The 16,891-nt window shown below is 40.2% G+C and overlaps 1 protein-coding gene and 1 long non-coding RNA gene across 8 annotated transcripts in view; both read left to right on the top strand.

The window, feature by feature from the left end:
* The window catches only part of LCOR (ligand dependent nuclear receptor corepressor), a 69,142-nt gene extending 59,752 nt beyond the window's left edge, over window positions 1–9,390 (top strand). For all 7 annotated transcript variants that reach the window (XM_040437317.1, XM_040437315.1, XM_040437313.1 and 4 more), the window contains one exon: window positions 4,771–9,390. In XM_040437317.1, coding sequence (XP_040293251.1) covers window positions 4,771–9,049 — 4,279 coding nt within the window. In that variant the 3' untranslated portion in view covers window positions 9,050–9,390. The remainder of the gene's footprint in view (window positions 1–4,770) is intronic.
* A 3,254-nt stretch (window positions 9,391–12,644) lies between these two features.
* Window positions 12,645–14,918, top strand: LOC121004896. Its single transcript, XR_005779840.1, has 2 exons — window positions 12,645–13,386; window positions 13,459–14,918. It is a non-coding gene; the product is annotated as an uncharacterized LOC121004896 (long non-coding RNA).
* The last annotated feature ends 1,973 nt before the right edge of the window (window positions 14,919–16,891 follow it).

A 16,891-nucleotide genomic window follows, 5' to 3' on the forward strand; every position in this document is an offset into this window, starting at 1 on the left:
CTGGCTCCTGACCTCTATGAGCAGTAGCTGCGATCTGCGGTAGTTAACCCCTCAGGTCCCGCGGATCGCACCTACCGCTCATAGAGCTGGCTGATTCTGCAGCCAGCTCCCGCATCCTGTATATGAATTAATGAGAGATTTCTCTTCATTGGTGGCGCAGTGCGCCCTCCCAAGTCCCCCAGTATTAATCATTGGTGGCGCAGTGCGCCCCCCACCCCCCAGTATTAATCATTGGTGGCAGTGGCCACAGGATCCCCTCTCCCCTGCTCCTCCTATCGGAGCCCCAGCAGTGTAATCCTGGGGCTCCGATCGGTTACCATGGCAGCCAGGACGCTATTGAAGCCCTGGCTGCCATGGTAAGCTCCATGCTGCTGTGTGCACAGAGCAGCAGGGACAGTGTGAGCTCCTATTCACCCTGATAGAGATCTATCAGGGTGAATAGGACAAGGGTTCTAGTCCCTAAGGGAGCTAAAAGTTAGTAAAAAAAATATAAAATAAATATTAAGTATATATAAATGAAAGAAAGATTAAAAAAAAAAATACACGTTAACAATAAACATTAATTTAAAGCAGATTTGTGTAGGAATTATATTTTTTTTTAAATGAAAATTACCAGAATATCGGTATAAATTATCGGCTATCGGCCTGAAAGTTCACAAATTATCGGTATCGGCCCTAAAAAAATCAATATCGGTCGATCCCTAATTTGAACCTTATTTTTAGCCTGTTGGAAATCTCGTGATGCGTGGTTTTTTTTGTTTTTGTTTTTTTAAATCTCTACACATTTGCAGTGAAGCATGGTCTGCGGATAACATTCCCTGTCCTTAGGGAAATCAATCAATGGAAACAGGGAATTTGGGCGTGGCCAGCTTGACGTCTGTCAAGTGTCTGTCTCTATCTCCTCGATTGCAAAAAAAAAAAAGGAATTTGCATACAGTGCACATTAGGTGTTCAATACTGATTTACCTATCCTCAGGATAGGTCATCAGTATCTGATCGGCAGGGGTTTGACACCTGACACTCCTATGGTAAGCTGTTTGTAGAGGCTTCAGCTGTTCAGTGAGCGCCTTGGTCTCATCTCAGCTTACCAGTGCCGTCCATTGGATAGTGACTGTGCATGGTACTGAGCTGTGCCTTGGCCATGTGACCGATGAACGTGACTGGCCTAGGAAGAGGTCGCATCCTCTTCAAATAGCGGGGATCCAGGAGGTGCACCCCCACAATCAGATATTGATGACCTATCCAGTTCTAAACATTCAGACAACCCCTTAGGCTCCATTCAGACGTCCGTATGAATGGTCCGGATCCGTTCCGCAATTATGCAGAACGTGTGCCCACCCATTCTTTTTCAATAGGGCCGGAAAATATGCGGACAGCACAGTGTGCTGTCTGCATCCGCACTTCCATTCCGCGGCCTCAAACTTCCGGTCTGTGGCTCAGCAAAAAAATAGAACGTGTCCTATTCTTGTGCGCAATAATGGACAAGAATAGGCATTTTCTATTATAATGCCAGCCATGTGCACATGGCCGGTGTCGGTGTTTTGCAGATTCGCAATTTGCGGAACCGCAAAACACTTTCGGACGTGTGAATGGAACCTTAAAGGGAATCGGTCAGCACAATCTTGGACTAGGACTTGTTTATTTTCTACTGCCTCCTGTTCCCCCAGTCAGCTGTCAAAGCTGCGCTGAGCTATGCAGTCTGGACTGTTGCGCCATTCTCACCTAAGCGAGAGGACTCCTGAGAGCAGATGAATGGGGGATAGTGGAGGAAATAAGAAATAGTGAACTGGAGTCCTTATCTGCAGTACTACTAATGTATTACTGCAGATAATAGTCCAAGATTATCGTGACAGATTTTCTAAGGTGTTTTTTTTTTTGTTAAATCTAGCATCTGTTTTGGCGAATAATGAAGCGGTTAGGATGTTCAGGGACAGAACAGTGAACTGCTAATGACCGTTTCCCTTTTGAGAATGGAGTGGCCGTCTCAAATGCGTGCTGCGGCTCTATGGGACTGTTTGCTGCTGCTTTTTGGCAGTCCCATATAGTTGAGTGGTGCAACGGGGACTGTGCATCCTCATTCTCATGATCAGTTGGGGATGCAATGCAATAAAAAGGCTTTAAAGGAAACCTGTCACCGGGATTTTGTGTATAGAGCTGAGGACATGGGTTGCTAGATGGCTGCTAGCACATCCCCAATACCCAGTCCCCATAGCTCTGTGTGTTTTTATTGTGTAAAAAAACGACTCCTCTCAGGGACAGGACTCATCTCAGGTTAATTTGCATATGTATCAAATCAGTTTTTTTACACAATAAAAGCAAACAGAGCTATGGGGACTGGGTATTGCGGATGTGCTAGCGGCAATCTAGCAGCCCATGTCCTCAGCTCTATACACAAAATCCCGGTGACAGGTTCCCTTTAAATATTTCTTTAGGCTTCATTCACAAAAGTATATGTACATTTTTACAAATGGAAATTCCCAGTGTGAAACCATACTAGCCAAACAGTTGAGGTTTTACAGGAGCTATTCCATCAGAAAGAGTAAAGGCCACATTCACATGACAGTGAAAAATGGCTGTTTTTAGAGCCAATTCTATGGGTCTATCAAAAAATAGGATGTACAGCCATAAGGACCCCAATGAATGAGCCAGTTTTTAACGACCATTCAGACAGGAGTGCACCGTCTAATGGGCATTAAAAACTGGTACCTTATTTTTGTTTTGTTATTTTGTTTGTTTGTTTTTTAAAAGGGCCTTTCAGGGGTTAAAATGAAACAAAACCCTCCTATTGCATGCACATGAACACTCTGTCCTTACAATAGGCAGCAGGGTTTGAGACACACACACAGTGTAGTGACGTTGCAGGGGACACTATAGAGCAGGGTTTCTCAACTCCGGTCCTGGGACCCACTTTCCGGTCAGTATTTGAGTATATCCCACAGAATAAATACTTGTGGTAAGTCCTGATGCACCGACACTAATTATATCACCTGCTCAATACTAAGGAAATCCTGAAAACCTGACTGGAAGGTGGGTCCCGAGGAACGGAGTTGAAAAACCCTGCTATAGAGGATGTTAAATGTTCAGGGGGCACTACAGAGGAGCATAATATATACTGAGGGCATTGCAGGGGTTGGCATAAAAAAAAAATCTGAAATTCATCCATTTTTAATGGATATTTTTAACAGCTGTTAAAAATTGCCACATGGCCAGAAAATGGATGCACGCACTGATGCAAAACGGACAGTGTATCTGTTTTTAACCATTATTTTTCACTGTTGTGTGAATGTAGCCTTAGTATTTTGACGATAATTTTGGCTGTTTGTTGCATTTTCCATTCGGCAGTACCATACCAGTCAAAATTAAATACTAAATCATGGCCTTCTGTAGCAGTCAACACATAATCCAGTTTATTGCTGCTGTGAGGGGAAGCGTTATCTGAAAGAGAATCCTTATTAGAATAGGTTAAGAATTGGGATAACAGTATGACTAGGATGGCCAGATGTCCGGTTTTCTGGCTTCCTGTCCTCGGACGGACGCAGGGATGTCCTCCTTTCTCAGTAGCTCGGGCAGCAGCATTGTGCTGTCTGATCATGGGCTGCAGCTACAAGTGGACTGACTTGAAGCTTCTCTCGCCCCCAGTCATTCACTGGACATGGCTCTCTGTGGCTGACTGAAGGTGAGAGAAGCACTCCCATTCGGCCCCCAGCTCACCTTCCTGTCTTCCAGTTTTGTTTTTTACCAGCATCAGGGCTGTGACTTTGTGGGTCGATTATGTGGCCTAGGATGTCTGGCTTTATGGGGTGAAGTGAGTGGGCACCCTAAGTATGACGGCCCTATAATACTCAAGAGGCCTAGAAAAATATTTCCACAGAAGAGCATTCCATTGACTATGCCTTGAGTCACTGACTCCCCTTACCTCTCTGGCCACAGTGATGGTCTAACTGAGAAAGTTAAGCAAGGGTGCTGTGCTAAAAATTTGTATACATGTGGCTTCAAAGAAGTATCTAGAAAACCGTGTACTTGGGATAAAAATATGAGTGTCCCCTTAAACTGTGGAAACTGTGTAAATTGAACTTTTCAATGTATTGGGTTAAAATCCGCAGTGGAAACGTACCATAAAATCTGTCTGCAGCTTTTCTGACCTAAAAGAAAAACTTTGAAAAACACAACTGCTTTAAAACGCTGTGTGGATCCAGCATTGTGCTACATCAATGTGTGTCATGTGTTGTAGTCTGTTTTCCTTACGTTTTACGAAAATTATGAAAATGTCATTTTAAAGGATTCTACAGTAGAATGAAAAAAAAACCTCTAAATGAACAGATAGACTTTAATGAGAACACCATCTTATTTGCTGTCTACATTATAAATGAGGGATCCAATTATTTTTCTGATTGTCATACAACAATAAGCTCTCTTGTTGACCCCCGACAATTCGATTAGGTTTCTAGTGAGGTTTTATATTTTTGATCTATTGGTTCTCTTTGCAAATACCTTGAGGTTTGTTATGAAGGTTTGATGTGCAGGCTTGAGGATTGTCAAGTTTTGTATAGAAGAATCGTGGTATTGCTTCTGGAATGTTCAAGGATATTTTGTTAAATTAACTTATAGCTTTGCAGGTTAGATCTTTGTGTGCAGCCTTTCTAAACATTTACAAAGCAATGCAGTCTCACTAGTAGGAAGAATTTGCTAGGAATGTGTCGACTTTAATGATTTGTTATTGCCTTGCTAAATGTTTTCTCCCTTTTTTTTTTTTTTTTTCTTATCCCCCAGCATTCAGGATACACCGAGAAATGCAATAGACCCTAACAATTCAACAAGTTTATCACTGGAAATGTTCATGGCCAAGCTGTGCTCACATCACCAAAAGCAGTTTATTCTTGTGTTGAAAAATTTATGCACTGAGGAATACATAATGAAATCCACAAGTCGAAGTGCCTCCGTTTCCGAGATTGAAAATATTAATATCGAAGACTATGATCATTCCTGTTCTAATAGAAAAGCAAACCCTTCCCTGGTGGAGATAAACAAATCTGCTTCTGAATCTTGTTTAGATTGTCACCATGTTTCTTTAAGTACTCCAACCGATCTACATGAGGACAACTACTACTGTGGAAATTCCAAGGCGGATCATGCCGTTAATGTATCTCATCCCATAGACCCAGCCATTACAAATAATTCTGTAGCCATGCCACCCACAGAGGAAAAAAACGGAATCATCCTTGCAAAAATATCTGAAGTTGGTCAGACTGTTTTTTTAGAACATGCCATGCTTTCACATAGTAACTCTGCATTAAACATGGTCAATGATTTTCCAGGATCTGAACTCCCTACAAGCACCCCAAAAATTGCAAATAAAGAAAACACACAATACATTAACCCGAAACAGACACTTTTAGACTGTGGTGACAGTAAATTAATGCAGGAGAAGTCTGTAACGGGGATGGCAATGAAGCTTGGAAACCTTTGTGAGAGTCCATTTCAGAACCTTGCTGACCTTTCTGGATCAGCTTTACAAAAAGTCAGGATTTATGAAAAGCACTCAAAAACAGATGCATGTAAGAGTTCTCAAGTCTTGACAAATGATTGTGATAAACAGTGTGATGTAGTTTACATCAGTGAGCCAATTACAACTGAATGCCACTTTGAGAATCCTAAGTCTGTAGTTTGTCCTCGAAATACTGCAAGGAAAAGTACTCGAGGATATCTGTTTGGTGGGGACTGCTGTGAATTGTCTACTGTTCGCACATTGGTAAGAAGCGCAAAGGTTGAGGACAAAGTAACCTCTGCATTACATACGTTAATAATTCCTAATAGCTTGATTGAGACACTGCCTTCCACAGGTGTTGTATCATTGATCCAAGTAGAAACGAACACTTTCAGTCCTGTCCCACAGAATGATGAAACGAAAGAGGCGGTACCGGATTCTTCAAGAAGCTGTGAATCTGAAAATCATACTGGTCAACGTCTTAGTATGGAACTAGTAGATGGCATACCTGATTCTTTAGTAGCTGTGTTTTCTCTTGCACAAGATGAACCTGAAAATCCATGTATTCGAAGCAACCACGGTGAACTGGCACTTAATAACTATGTTGAGGAAATTCCAAAGACTTGCCCAAATTCTTCTGTAGTAAATATAGATGCCCATTGTTTATCTATAAATGATCATGAAAAAAGTGTAGCTAAATTGACTATAGATCCAGACTTCGTAACCCATTCCTATAATTTGGGTAGTCCTGAACATAGTTCAGCTAACCTATTGTTAGACATGGAAGTCATTTCATCGAAATCTGAACATGATACAGCACCTCCCAACTGTTATCCACATAATACAACACTGGAAGAAACTTCTGCTACCTTACAATACAGCCATGCAAGTCCTTCCATTCTATATTCATCTTCATTCCCAAATAAGACAGCTGACAAAGATCTCCCAGGCATTGGTTCAACTAGTCTTAATGATAGTAAGATTTTATCTGAAGCAGTTATTGATGATCCTACTGTTACCTCTGACCAGCAATTAACACAGATGTCAGAAACCATTACAGATGTAATTCCTAAACAAAGTTCTGGAAGCCAGCTTTCTAAGACTTCACAAGTTGATCCTGGTTGTTCTAGTAGTGTTATCAAGTTGCAGGAAAACGCCTCTCAAAGTGTGGATAAAGAAAATGTCCACTTCACAGATTTAGAATTATTAGAACGTGTAAAGGATGGTCAAAGCCTAGCTCTTAATCATTCTGTTAAAATTAAGACAGAAGAAGATCTTGTACTGCACAGTATAGATACCCTACGACCTTTACTTACTGAACCAAATTGCCCTGCTGAACATTTTCGTAGTCCCTTAAATACATGTGCAAAAATTGTTGAAAATATCAATGTGAGACTGGAAGCAAATGTTCTAAACAAGGACCTCTGTCACTGTGATGCAACATCTTCATCTGGATGCGACAAACATGACCTATTTAGGGAGCTCCTAAAAACTAAAGAGGTTATTGGGGAAAATGGCAAAGGTGCAATTGGTCTAGACGGAATCAACAATTCTTTGATAAGCAACACAAATAGTCGTAAAACTCTTACACCATCAAAAAGGCATAAAAAAGTTCCTGCCCCAACTGACAGATGTCTTCGGAGTCGTGAAGCCCATGTTGACTCGTTTTTACAGAAAATTCCTTCCCTACAAGTCCTATTACCTTGCATTAAAGACACAAACTCTGCGCAGAGGTGTGTGGAAATAAAAACAGAAGATACACCCTGTCCTGCCACTGTCATAGATTCCTCCATTGAAGAGACCAGTAGTAGTGAAAGTTATTTTGCTGTCTCTTTAAACAGCCATTGTAGAGAAGGCACACCATTACTTAACAAAAGAATGTTAAAGACTGCTTGTTTGTCCCATTTTAAGATGTCTGAACAGCTCAAGATCGATTTTAAAATAGGTTGTGATAAGCGAGTAGTATCTTTTGCACAGGAGAATCATCATTGTCTGAAAATGGCAAATGCAAAATGTAAGTGTAGTGCAAAAAGTTTGAGAAATGACGGACAATTGCGACTTCAGAAATGTAATGAAAAGCTATCAGAAAATGACTTAAATTCCATCTCTCAAACTAGAAGCACCAAACCTGCTGCATTAAAAACATTAAAGGATAAAATGAACTGTAAATCTGGTAAATTGAAGAGCCCGTCCACAGAAAATAAGCAAATCAATTGTTCCAATAAGCATAAAAATATACCTAAATTTATAGACTGGTGTTCTGAGGAAGAAAATCAGGAGCGTATCTCTAGTTTCAATGACACGTACACAACCGTACACAAAAAGTGGATTCCACTGGAAAGAGAAACTGCAAATGTGACAAAGTCCAAAAACAAAGCTGATAAATTAAAAGAGATTTGGAAAACCAAGAAAAGGGTTCGTAGACCTAAAAGCATTAAAGATCCACCAACATGTTCTCCGGTTCAGAGCCTGTTTAGGAATTCTTTTAAATTGTCAGACGTTTGCAGATGGTTTATGGAAACAACAGAAACAAAGTCGTTAGTTATTGTAAAGAAATTAAACACTCGTCTACCTGAGGAACATCAGCTGCCAATGTATCAATCGCCGAAGTATCCAATCCAAAATCTATATCCTCACATATTACAGGCTCAGCGCTTGAAAAAACATCTTAAGAAATTTGCCTCAGTTTTTCCAGCACGCAACGACATAACTCAGAATTCGTTAAATAAATTGATAAACAGCAGTGTACCACTTACTGAGGTTCCCAAAGATACTGTAAAAGGGCCTAATGACTGCCAAAAGCAAGAACCCAATGTTAACGCTAAAAAGACTGCTCCTCTTCATATCGTACAAAAATACAGCGGATTGCGGGAAAACTTAAAATATCAATCTTGTACAGTAAGTAAAAGTAAGAAAGTGTGTGTGATAAATAATGCAAAAAGAAAAACAGGCCCTAAAAATATAATGGGAATGGCTACTTCAGAATTGGGCTTGCAAAACGTTCAGAATTCACTAAACTCTAAATCTGTAGTAATTAAAGATCAAAAAAGTAAGAAGCGTTCCAAAAATGACACCTTGATAGAAACTGTTGCACAGCCACGTAAAAAAAGAAAAATAGAAGCAAAGCAAGGATATTTTAAAAACCGACCTCATGTTAACACAAGAGCATTATCTACAAAAGCTAAAGTCGGCAGATTGCGTAAAATAGACTTAACTTCCAATTCACAAGCTCCAAAGAGACAAGTGGGAAAAGCTGGTGTCTATAAAACGAGCTTAAGAAAAGGAAAAGCAAAAACTCCTATGCAAAAACAGTCCCGTAAACCACAACTTGTACTGAAGTGTAAGACTAGATCAGCCAAGATAAAACAAGTGCCCCCAAATTTGGCTGATTCATCTAAAATCGCAAGTTTGTCATCTTCACATAGGAAAAAAGGACTACGTCAAAAAATCTGCGCCATCTCTGCAAAACACAAAATAAAAGTAGCATCCCAAGTGAGGCACCGCAAACCAAGGTCACAGCTGCAGCCTACAAATCGCAAGGGACGATTGTTTGAATTGAAATGACGAGCAAGGACCTTTTACCTGTGTACTATTGTACATTCTTTGGCATTACTTGTGAACCGTTTTAGATAATCCTGTAGCAACCCTTGAAATCTACCGATAACTAAATCATGTAGGCATTGTGATGCATGGATTGTGGGGAAGTTAACGGTTTGAGGGTTTATTTTTTCCCCCTCTGGTGCTCAAAATGTAATTTATTTTTTTTAGTTTTTTTTAGGGGTTTAGCTTTTTTTAATAGTGAATGTTAGAAGTACAGTGCCTTATTTATCTTTTTTATAATTTTTAAAGACCTGCCATGTGATAAGCCTTGCATATAATACTTGACGCACAAGCACTTGTACTGAGAAAAAAAAAACTAAAAATCAGGCACACCCATTTTTGTTTCTTAGCAGCTTTCTTTTTTTAATGTACACAAGATAAAATGCATACATTTTATTTGCTTCCTTTAGTAATTTTAGATGTCTATTTGATTAATGGCAAAGAGCAATTTTGTGCTTCCACTTTTTTTAATTTCATTTTAATGAACCAAACATCTATGTAAAATGTAGTCAACTATTTTATTAGCTAAATAATTGGTTAAAAGTACATTCACTCAGCGATTTTGTTGTTTCACATGTGAAATTGTTTAAATGGCTGTATCTGTGCTTTTTGTTTAGGTGGTAAATTCACTTTACATTTTTCAATGGGTTTTTTGAAACAGGTTTGTCAGGTCAATAGCTCTGATCGAATATACATCTAGGTTGCTATTATTCTATTTATACAAGTCTACTTTCACACTCGCGTTTTGGCTTTCCTTTTGTGAGATCCGTTCAGGGCTCTCACAAGCGGTCCAAAACGGATCAGTTTGCATTTTAATGCATTCTGAATGGATAACGATCCGCTCATAATGCATCAGTTTAGTCTCCATTCCGCTTTGGAGACAGACACCAAAACGCTGTTTGCTGTCCGTCTGATGAAACTGAGCCAAACGGATCCGTTCTGGCACACAATGTAAGTCAATGGGGACGTATATCTGGCGCAATAGAAAACGGATCCGTCCTCCATTGACTTTCAATGGTGTTCAAGACTGATCCGTCTTAGCTATGTTAAAGATAATACAAACGGGATCCGTTCTGAACGGATGCAGACGGTTGTATTATCTGAACGGATCCGTCTATGACTGATCCGCACAAAACGCGAGTGTGAAAGTAGCCTTACACTTAATTTGCACTCACTTGAGTTTCATTGAATTTGCACAAATGAACTGGTAACTTAAAATTTGTTAGCATTAATTTAAAAAGGAACGTTTTTAGAACTTTTATTGATCATGCGTGTTCGTATCCAGTGGCTCATCAGGAAAGTTAGATTTTTAGACTACCGTTTTTAAGACTTTGTAAGCATTACTACGTGATTACAGGAATAATGGCAATTGTACATACTAGGGTGTCATTGGAAAATCCATCAAACTCTACTGAAATGTCATTTGTAAGCAATAAATTCCTGTTTTCTTGTGCATTTACTATGGCAGGCAAATTTTATTGGCTGCAAATAGAGCACACAATACTGTAAACTAATGTGACATTTACTGTGCAGTTAATTGCAGACTTGGTTTGCACTGGTGCTTTTTAAAACTTGATTTTATTTGTAGGAACTAACGTTTTCCTTAGACTTGCATAATCGATTCTGCCCCGTCCCCAGTTGTCAAAATTAAGCCATAAAGGAAGTTAGCTATCAAATATGGCCAATTATAAAAAACACCATAATCTAAAATTTACATTTCAGCGGCTATCTCTGCTTTAACATTTAAAACTATACTTGGCGGTTCAACTTTTCAGTAACTTGAAAGTTTTGGCCAGTTCTAGAATTCAGAGTTTGCACTGTTGACTTTAGCTCTGCATGCAAACCTCACATATTGGCCTGTGTGTTGAAAACTGGAGATTTCATATTTGATTTTAGAGTGCAGCTATGCATCTAGTAACTGCAGCACTCAGGCTGCTAAATGGTTTATTAGTTTTGGACCAGCATAAAAAAGCAATCCTAGCAAGACTTTTGGCACCAGCACGCCAAATAATCAAGGCTATTAACAAAGGAGATGTCTGAATTGTTGAAGGGACGCAACACAAAATAGTGATTCTTTAAATCCTTTATTTGGTAAATTCTTGGCATTCTTGCCTCAGAGCCAAAAAGCCTTAGTTTGATTAGCAGCAGTGTACTATTCTAGCAAATGTGACTGCTGAGGCCAGTGATTGTCTGCAGCAGTCACAGAACCAAGCCAGTTCTGGGATTGCAGACATTTTTATTTATTTTTTAAATCTGGCACAGGTTCAGCGTATTAGTTGGCCTTCTAGGCTGAACAACCCATTTAATTTACTGTAATTAACCCCTTATAAGCATTAATTCTTAAGGTGGCCATACACATTAGATAGAAGTAGGTTGATGGTTTGAATGAAGACTCATTCTGCCAACACATCCATAGACACTTTAATTTATGTTGACAATTGTTCAAACCAGACAATCATGTTCAGTGAGACTGGGCAAAGGATGGTCTTGTAAATGTTCTTTCACAGAACGTATGTGAACCCCTGCTGTCGCATGAAAATGTTATAAGCAGCCAACTTCTTTCCTGGCAAGTCTGTCATCAGTCACCTTAACTGATGGTTTGTTTTTAACACCATGGTGACTGCCCCTGGTGGTAGGTGGTGCAGGAGCTGTGTCTGAAGCAATGTGTATTTGTGTCACTACAATAATTAAATACAGTTTAACAGGGGTAGAGCCAAAGCAGATGTTTATAACCCGTTCTCTTCTTAAGTCTACATAGTGCTCAATGAGTGCTATATCGTCTATAGAGCAAGTGGCAGAGCTGGTGCCTTTTTTGGACCTGGTGATCAAATGAACGCCAGGTGTTCCCAGGCAAAGAACAGGTGATGAACATTAGTTCTGCCAGTGACTATCATCGCAATAGGGTTATGTGTATGCCTGCAAATGGATGCCCCAGTTACAGTGAAAAGTTTAACAATAAACATGTCCCCAAGAGGTCTTTTATGATATAGCAAACGTATTTACAAATATAAGGAAACAAATGTAGTCTTTAGTGACCAAGCCATTTTATCCATTTTTTTTTTTTTTTTCATAGTCACATTCCAAAAGCTGTAATTTTTTCCCCCCATCAATGTGTTGACTCTTTCTGTAAGGCGAATGAGGGGGGGGGGGGGATCTAGTTTTTACATTATAAATTTTGTGGCATTCATTTTTTGCCTTAAATAACAACTTTATTCTCTAGGTAAGTCCGATTACAGCAATACCAAATACATATATTTTTTTTTTTGTTTTTTTTGTTTTTTTTTTACATTTTACTACATTGGCAAACTAAAACCCCTATAAATGTTTTTGCATCGTTACATTCCAAAACCCATAACTTTCTTTTTTTTTTCTGCGAAGCTGTGTGAGAGCTTTGATTTTTGCCAGATGATTTTCATTGGTACCATTTTGGGGTACATAACTTTTTGTTTGTTTAAATCTTTTCATGGCATTCACCATGCGGGATACATTTTGTGATAATTGTGTAGTGTGTGTTTTTTTATTTTTGGGATTTTTTTTCTCCTATTAAAGAGTATTTTTTCAATGGAAAAAGGTGCATTTTTTTTTATCTTGGATATTTTTTTTTATAAAACTAACTTTTATTTTTTACAATTTATTAGTCCCACAAGGGGACTTAATTGACAAGTGATCTTCTGATTGTTTCTATAATGTACTTACTGCTAATGAAGCTCTGGCACAGTGATGGGGCATACACTGCAGGCAGACCAAGGGACCTCCATTAGACGCACAGCTGCCATTCTAAGACATCAACACCCCGTGATATAATTTGCGGGTGTGCGGATGGCTGACACAGAATTCCCTCCCTCTAAACTGCTTGAATGCTGTGGTCGCTATTGGCTGCAACATCTAAGGGTTTAAACAGCCCAGATCAGTGCTTCTGCTGGTCAGGGCCTTTAGAGCAGGAGACTGGCTCTCATTTGAGTGCCACACTCATGCTTTGTGATACATGGAGGACCCGTGCAGTGCTTAGATTAGGCTGCCGTAAAAAGGCGCCGGCCTAGCCTAGGACCTGTTTGTGACCGCCGCAAAAAGGCATACTGACAGTCACTAATGGGTTAACGATCTACACATGTTAAGTATTGTAATAATTTTAAAAGCTCAACAGGTTATGTTGTCCAAAACATAGAATGTGTCTGGCCACATTTAGGTGGGGTTTCCACAGGGCATCAGCAACTCCATCCACCAGCCATCCATGGCCATCTGAAATTTAAGAGTATACCTCTGTTAAACCTAAGAATTTGAGTGGCCATAAACAGTCATAGGTGGTTAGGGTTACGGCTGCCCCATGGCAACCTAGTCTAATTTTTCCTTCCCAAATTGGTAGAACAATGTAGATACACCTATGCAAGAGCTAGTTGTATATTGTACTGGAATGCTAGCATATCATCTCTCAAGGTTGAATAGTCTGGGATAAATGTAATAAAGAGGAAGGTCACAATTAAAGGGGTTTTCCCATCTCATAAAGTAGGCCCTAGCGTGCCTAAATCAGCAGTACATTGCACTTGCTAATTGGGATGTGTCAGCAAAAGTGCCTCTTTCCATACTTTTTCTTCCTTCCTCTACCACTTCTTACACAGCTTTTATGGAATTTGGCCACCTCTGCAGTCAAGAGTTCCTCTATCTGTAATGGCTGTAAGCGTGCATGCACGCTAGCGCCTGTCCAGGCCACCTCACATCACTTTTGTAGAATGGCTCCAAGACATCTGCTGTAGCTTTGGAGTTGTTTTATACAGCTCGGTCACTAGATGCTCTCACCAGCCTTCCTCCTCACCAAAGTTGCTAATGAAAATGCTTCACTAGCAGCCTCGGGAACTTGCATGCACATGCAGTTGTTGTGGTGATGTAATCAGAGCGCCGCTTGTCTGTGCGATCAGTCAAAATACAGGTCATCTCCCCATAGCAATCAGGAAGTTGAGGGCTGCAGCCCAGAACCTGTTCGATGGGGCAACCCCTCTATTGGCAGTTCCTTTTGTTAGATAGTAGACAAGGGTACATCTAATTTGCCAGCTATGTTACTTCAGCATGCAATTTCTTCTTTATAAATGGGTAAAAATGAAGGTCAATTTAGCACAAAACATTATTTACTTGTGAAGATGTTGCAGATTTAACACACATGAATTACTGTACCTATATTTGCTACACTACCCCAATAGCTTCATATGATTCATTCGTTACTTGCATTTCATGTGTTGAGAATTTATATTGTTGTTTTGTTTATTACACACTATTACTCAGTCTTTTTCCTGTTATATATCATCTGACAGTAGGGTTAAACGGGTGATGACATATAGCAGGACATACAATATTTTTTTGTGTGCAAATATTCTTCTGTCTTCTGAGAATTGTGTTAATTTATTCTCATCCAATTCTGTACAGTACAACAATAATGTGTTCTGTATTGTTTGTGACAGTACATGCCTGCTATTGCACATCGTTAACTCCTTTTTTGTGTGTTTTATCTGTTACGTTAATAGAAAACATGCTGTGTACAGAGCCATCTCTAAAAAGATTTTTTTGAAAGTTCAGGGATTTTGAGCTGTTGAAATATTTTTGTATTGCAGTGTCATTTCTGTAGACGGGTTTAGATTATTATTATTTTTTTTCTTAAGACAACTGTACAGATACTGTGAAGATACATTAAAGTTTTATTGACTTCTGATGATCCGGGGTTTTTAAAATATGCTGTAGTTGGAGTAAATGAAAAGTTTGCTGTACTCTATTTATCTATAAATCAGTTGATATATTTGAAGCTTTTTCTTGCTTTGATTACTATAAAGATTTTTCCAACACCAGATTGACTAGTCACATTTCTAACATGGTGCGTTTTTGCTTTTCATCATGCAATGAGTAAATAATTTTAACATTTTAACTGCTTGTCTAATATAAAAAAAAAACTGCCAAATTAAAACTTTTTTTTTCCCCGGCGCCTCCACAATGGCACTCACAAAAGGGAGGGTGTCCCCGCCCCTAGGACAGGAAAGAAAGCAGAAGCACAGGATTAACAATGCCTCCTCCCCTTACCTATTCATTAGTTTCCTGTCCTTGGGTGGGCGTGGAAGCCTCTCCTGGAGTGCCAGGAATCCTGGATTGTTCATCACACAGCCTCTGTTTTCATTCCCCACAAGGTGGGAGGGCTGGTGCAGGGAACGGGGATGCATAGCCTCCCTTATCCGGTCCTAGGAGTAAGCCCTGAATTCAGGCTTCCCCAGGTTCACAATACTCCCAGGAGGGGAGATTGCGCAGGATCTGGCGTCACTTCGTCACCAGGCGAGATTCCCTTTAGGCACTGGAATCTCATACTCTACTGGATGTCTGCCTCCGGGGCAGGACATCAGATGGTGCTGCATGCAAAGGGGGCGACGCTTAAAATGGAGCACTTGGATGACCATTCCGTCCTTCCCTCTGCATCTGCAAACATGCTGGCTCCAGTGGAGGCTGCTCAGTCTGCACGAGATCCCGGGGATCCTGCTATCTTAGCCCGGTAAGCCTCCTCTCCTATGGATAGTAAAGTCTTGTTTAATTTTTAGGGCAGAGAGACAATCATGTCTAAACCAGCCTGGGGAGATCCAGGATGCAAAAAATGCGCTATCTGCAGAAAAACCTCTTCAAAAACTGAAAATCCCTTATGCCCAAAATGCACTGAGAAAGTGGTTACAGAAGAATCACCATCCATCCTTGACACTGTTAGATCCAACGCAGCGTTAGATTCTAGAATCAAGCCACAAACCCCGCGTCCATCCACATCTCATAAATACTTTACTTCTGATATTGCATTTGATTTGGATGAAGGGGAGCTTCAGATGACTGTTCTGGTAAACCACTGTTTCTCCTTAAAGAAACAGAGGGTCTTTTGAAAACCATAAGGGCAACTATGAACATTGAGGAGGTTAAGAAAACCCACTCCATCCAAGATTAGATGTTTCAGGGATTAGGAGAAAGAAGGAAAAGGGTCTTTCCCATCTATAATAATATCGAATCCCTGATATCCAAAGAATAAAGAGATCCTGAAAAAAGAACGACCGTGACAAATTCCTTATAAAGGAAATATCCTTTTGCAGAGTCCAAATTGGACCAGATGTCAAAAATTCATGCCCCAGTGGCTCGCATTTCTAAAAAACCGCACTCCCATTCGAGGATATGGATCTCCTGTGAGATCCAATGGACAAAAAATGCGAGAGCCTATTGAAAAAAGCTTGGGAAACTATCACAGCCATGTTGCGTTCCAGTATTGTGTCTACATGCACAGCAAGAATATTATCTGTTTGGCTGAATCAATTAGCAGAACATTTAGCCTCAGGCACCTCCAGAGAAGAGTTTCTAGCCTCTAGGTCAGGGATGCTCAACCTGCGGCCCTCCAGCTGTTGCACAACTACAACTCCCAGCATGCCCGGAAAGCCTACAACTATCGGCCTACAGCCGAGCATGATGGGAGTTGTAGTTTTACAACAGCTGGAGGGCCGCAGGTTGAGCATCCGTGCTCTAGGTGTCTAATTTCCTAGCAAATGCATCTGCAGACTTAGTTAAGTTTTCTGCCAGGTCAGCTACCATCTAAAATGCTACCTGCAGAGCTATTTGGCTTTGCACATGGTCGGGCGATGCAAGCTCAAAAAATCACCTGTGTTCGATTCCCTTGGCTGTTTGGCTCTGTCTCAACATTCTCGACAAGGCCTCAGATAAGAAAAAAGGATTTTCTTCTGAAAGTCGTTATTTCCACCAGAGACGTTCCTTTCGCAATCAGAAAAGGACGAGACTGGACCAAAGGAATAA

Source organism: Bufo bufo, chromosome 6 (assembly GCF_905171765.1).
Source record: "Bufo bufo chromosome 6, aBufBuf1.1, whole genome shotgun sequence".
NCBI lineage: Eukaryota > Metazoa > Chordata > Amphibia > Anura > Bufonidae > Bufo > Bufo bufo.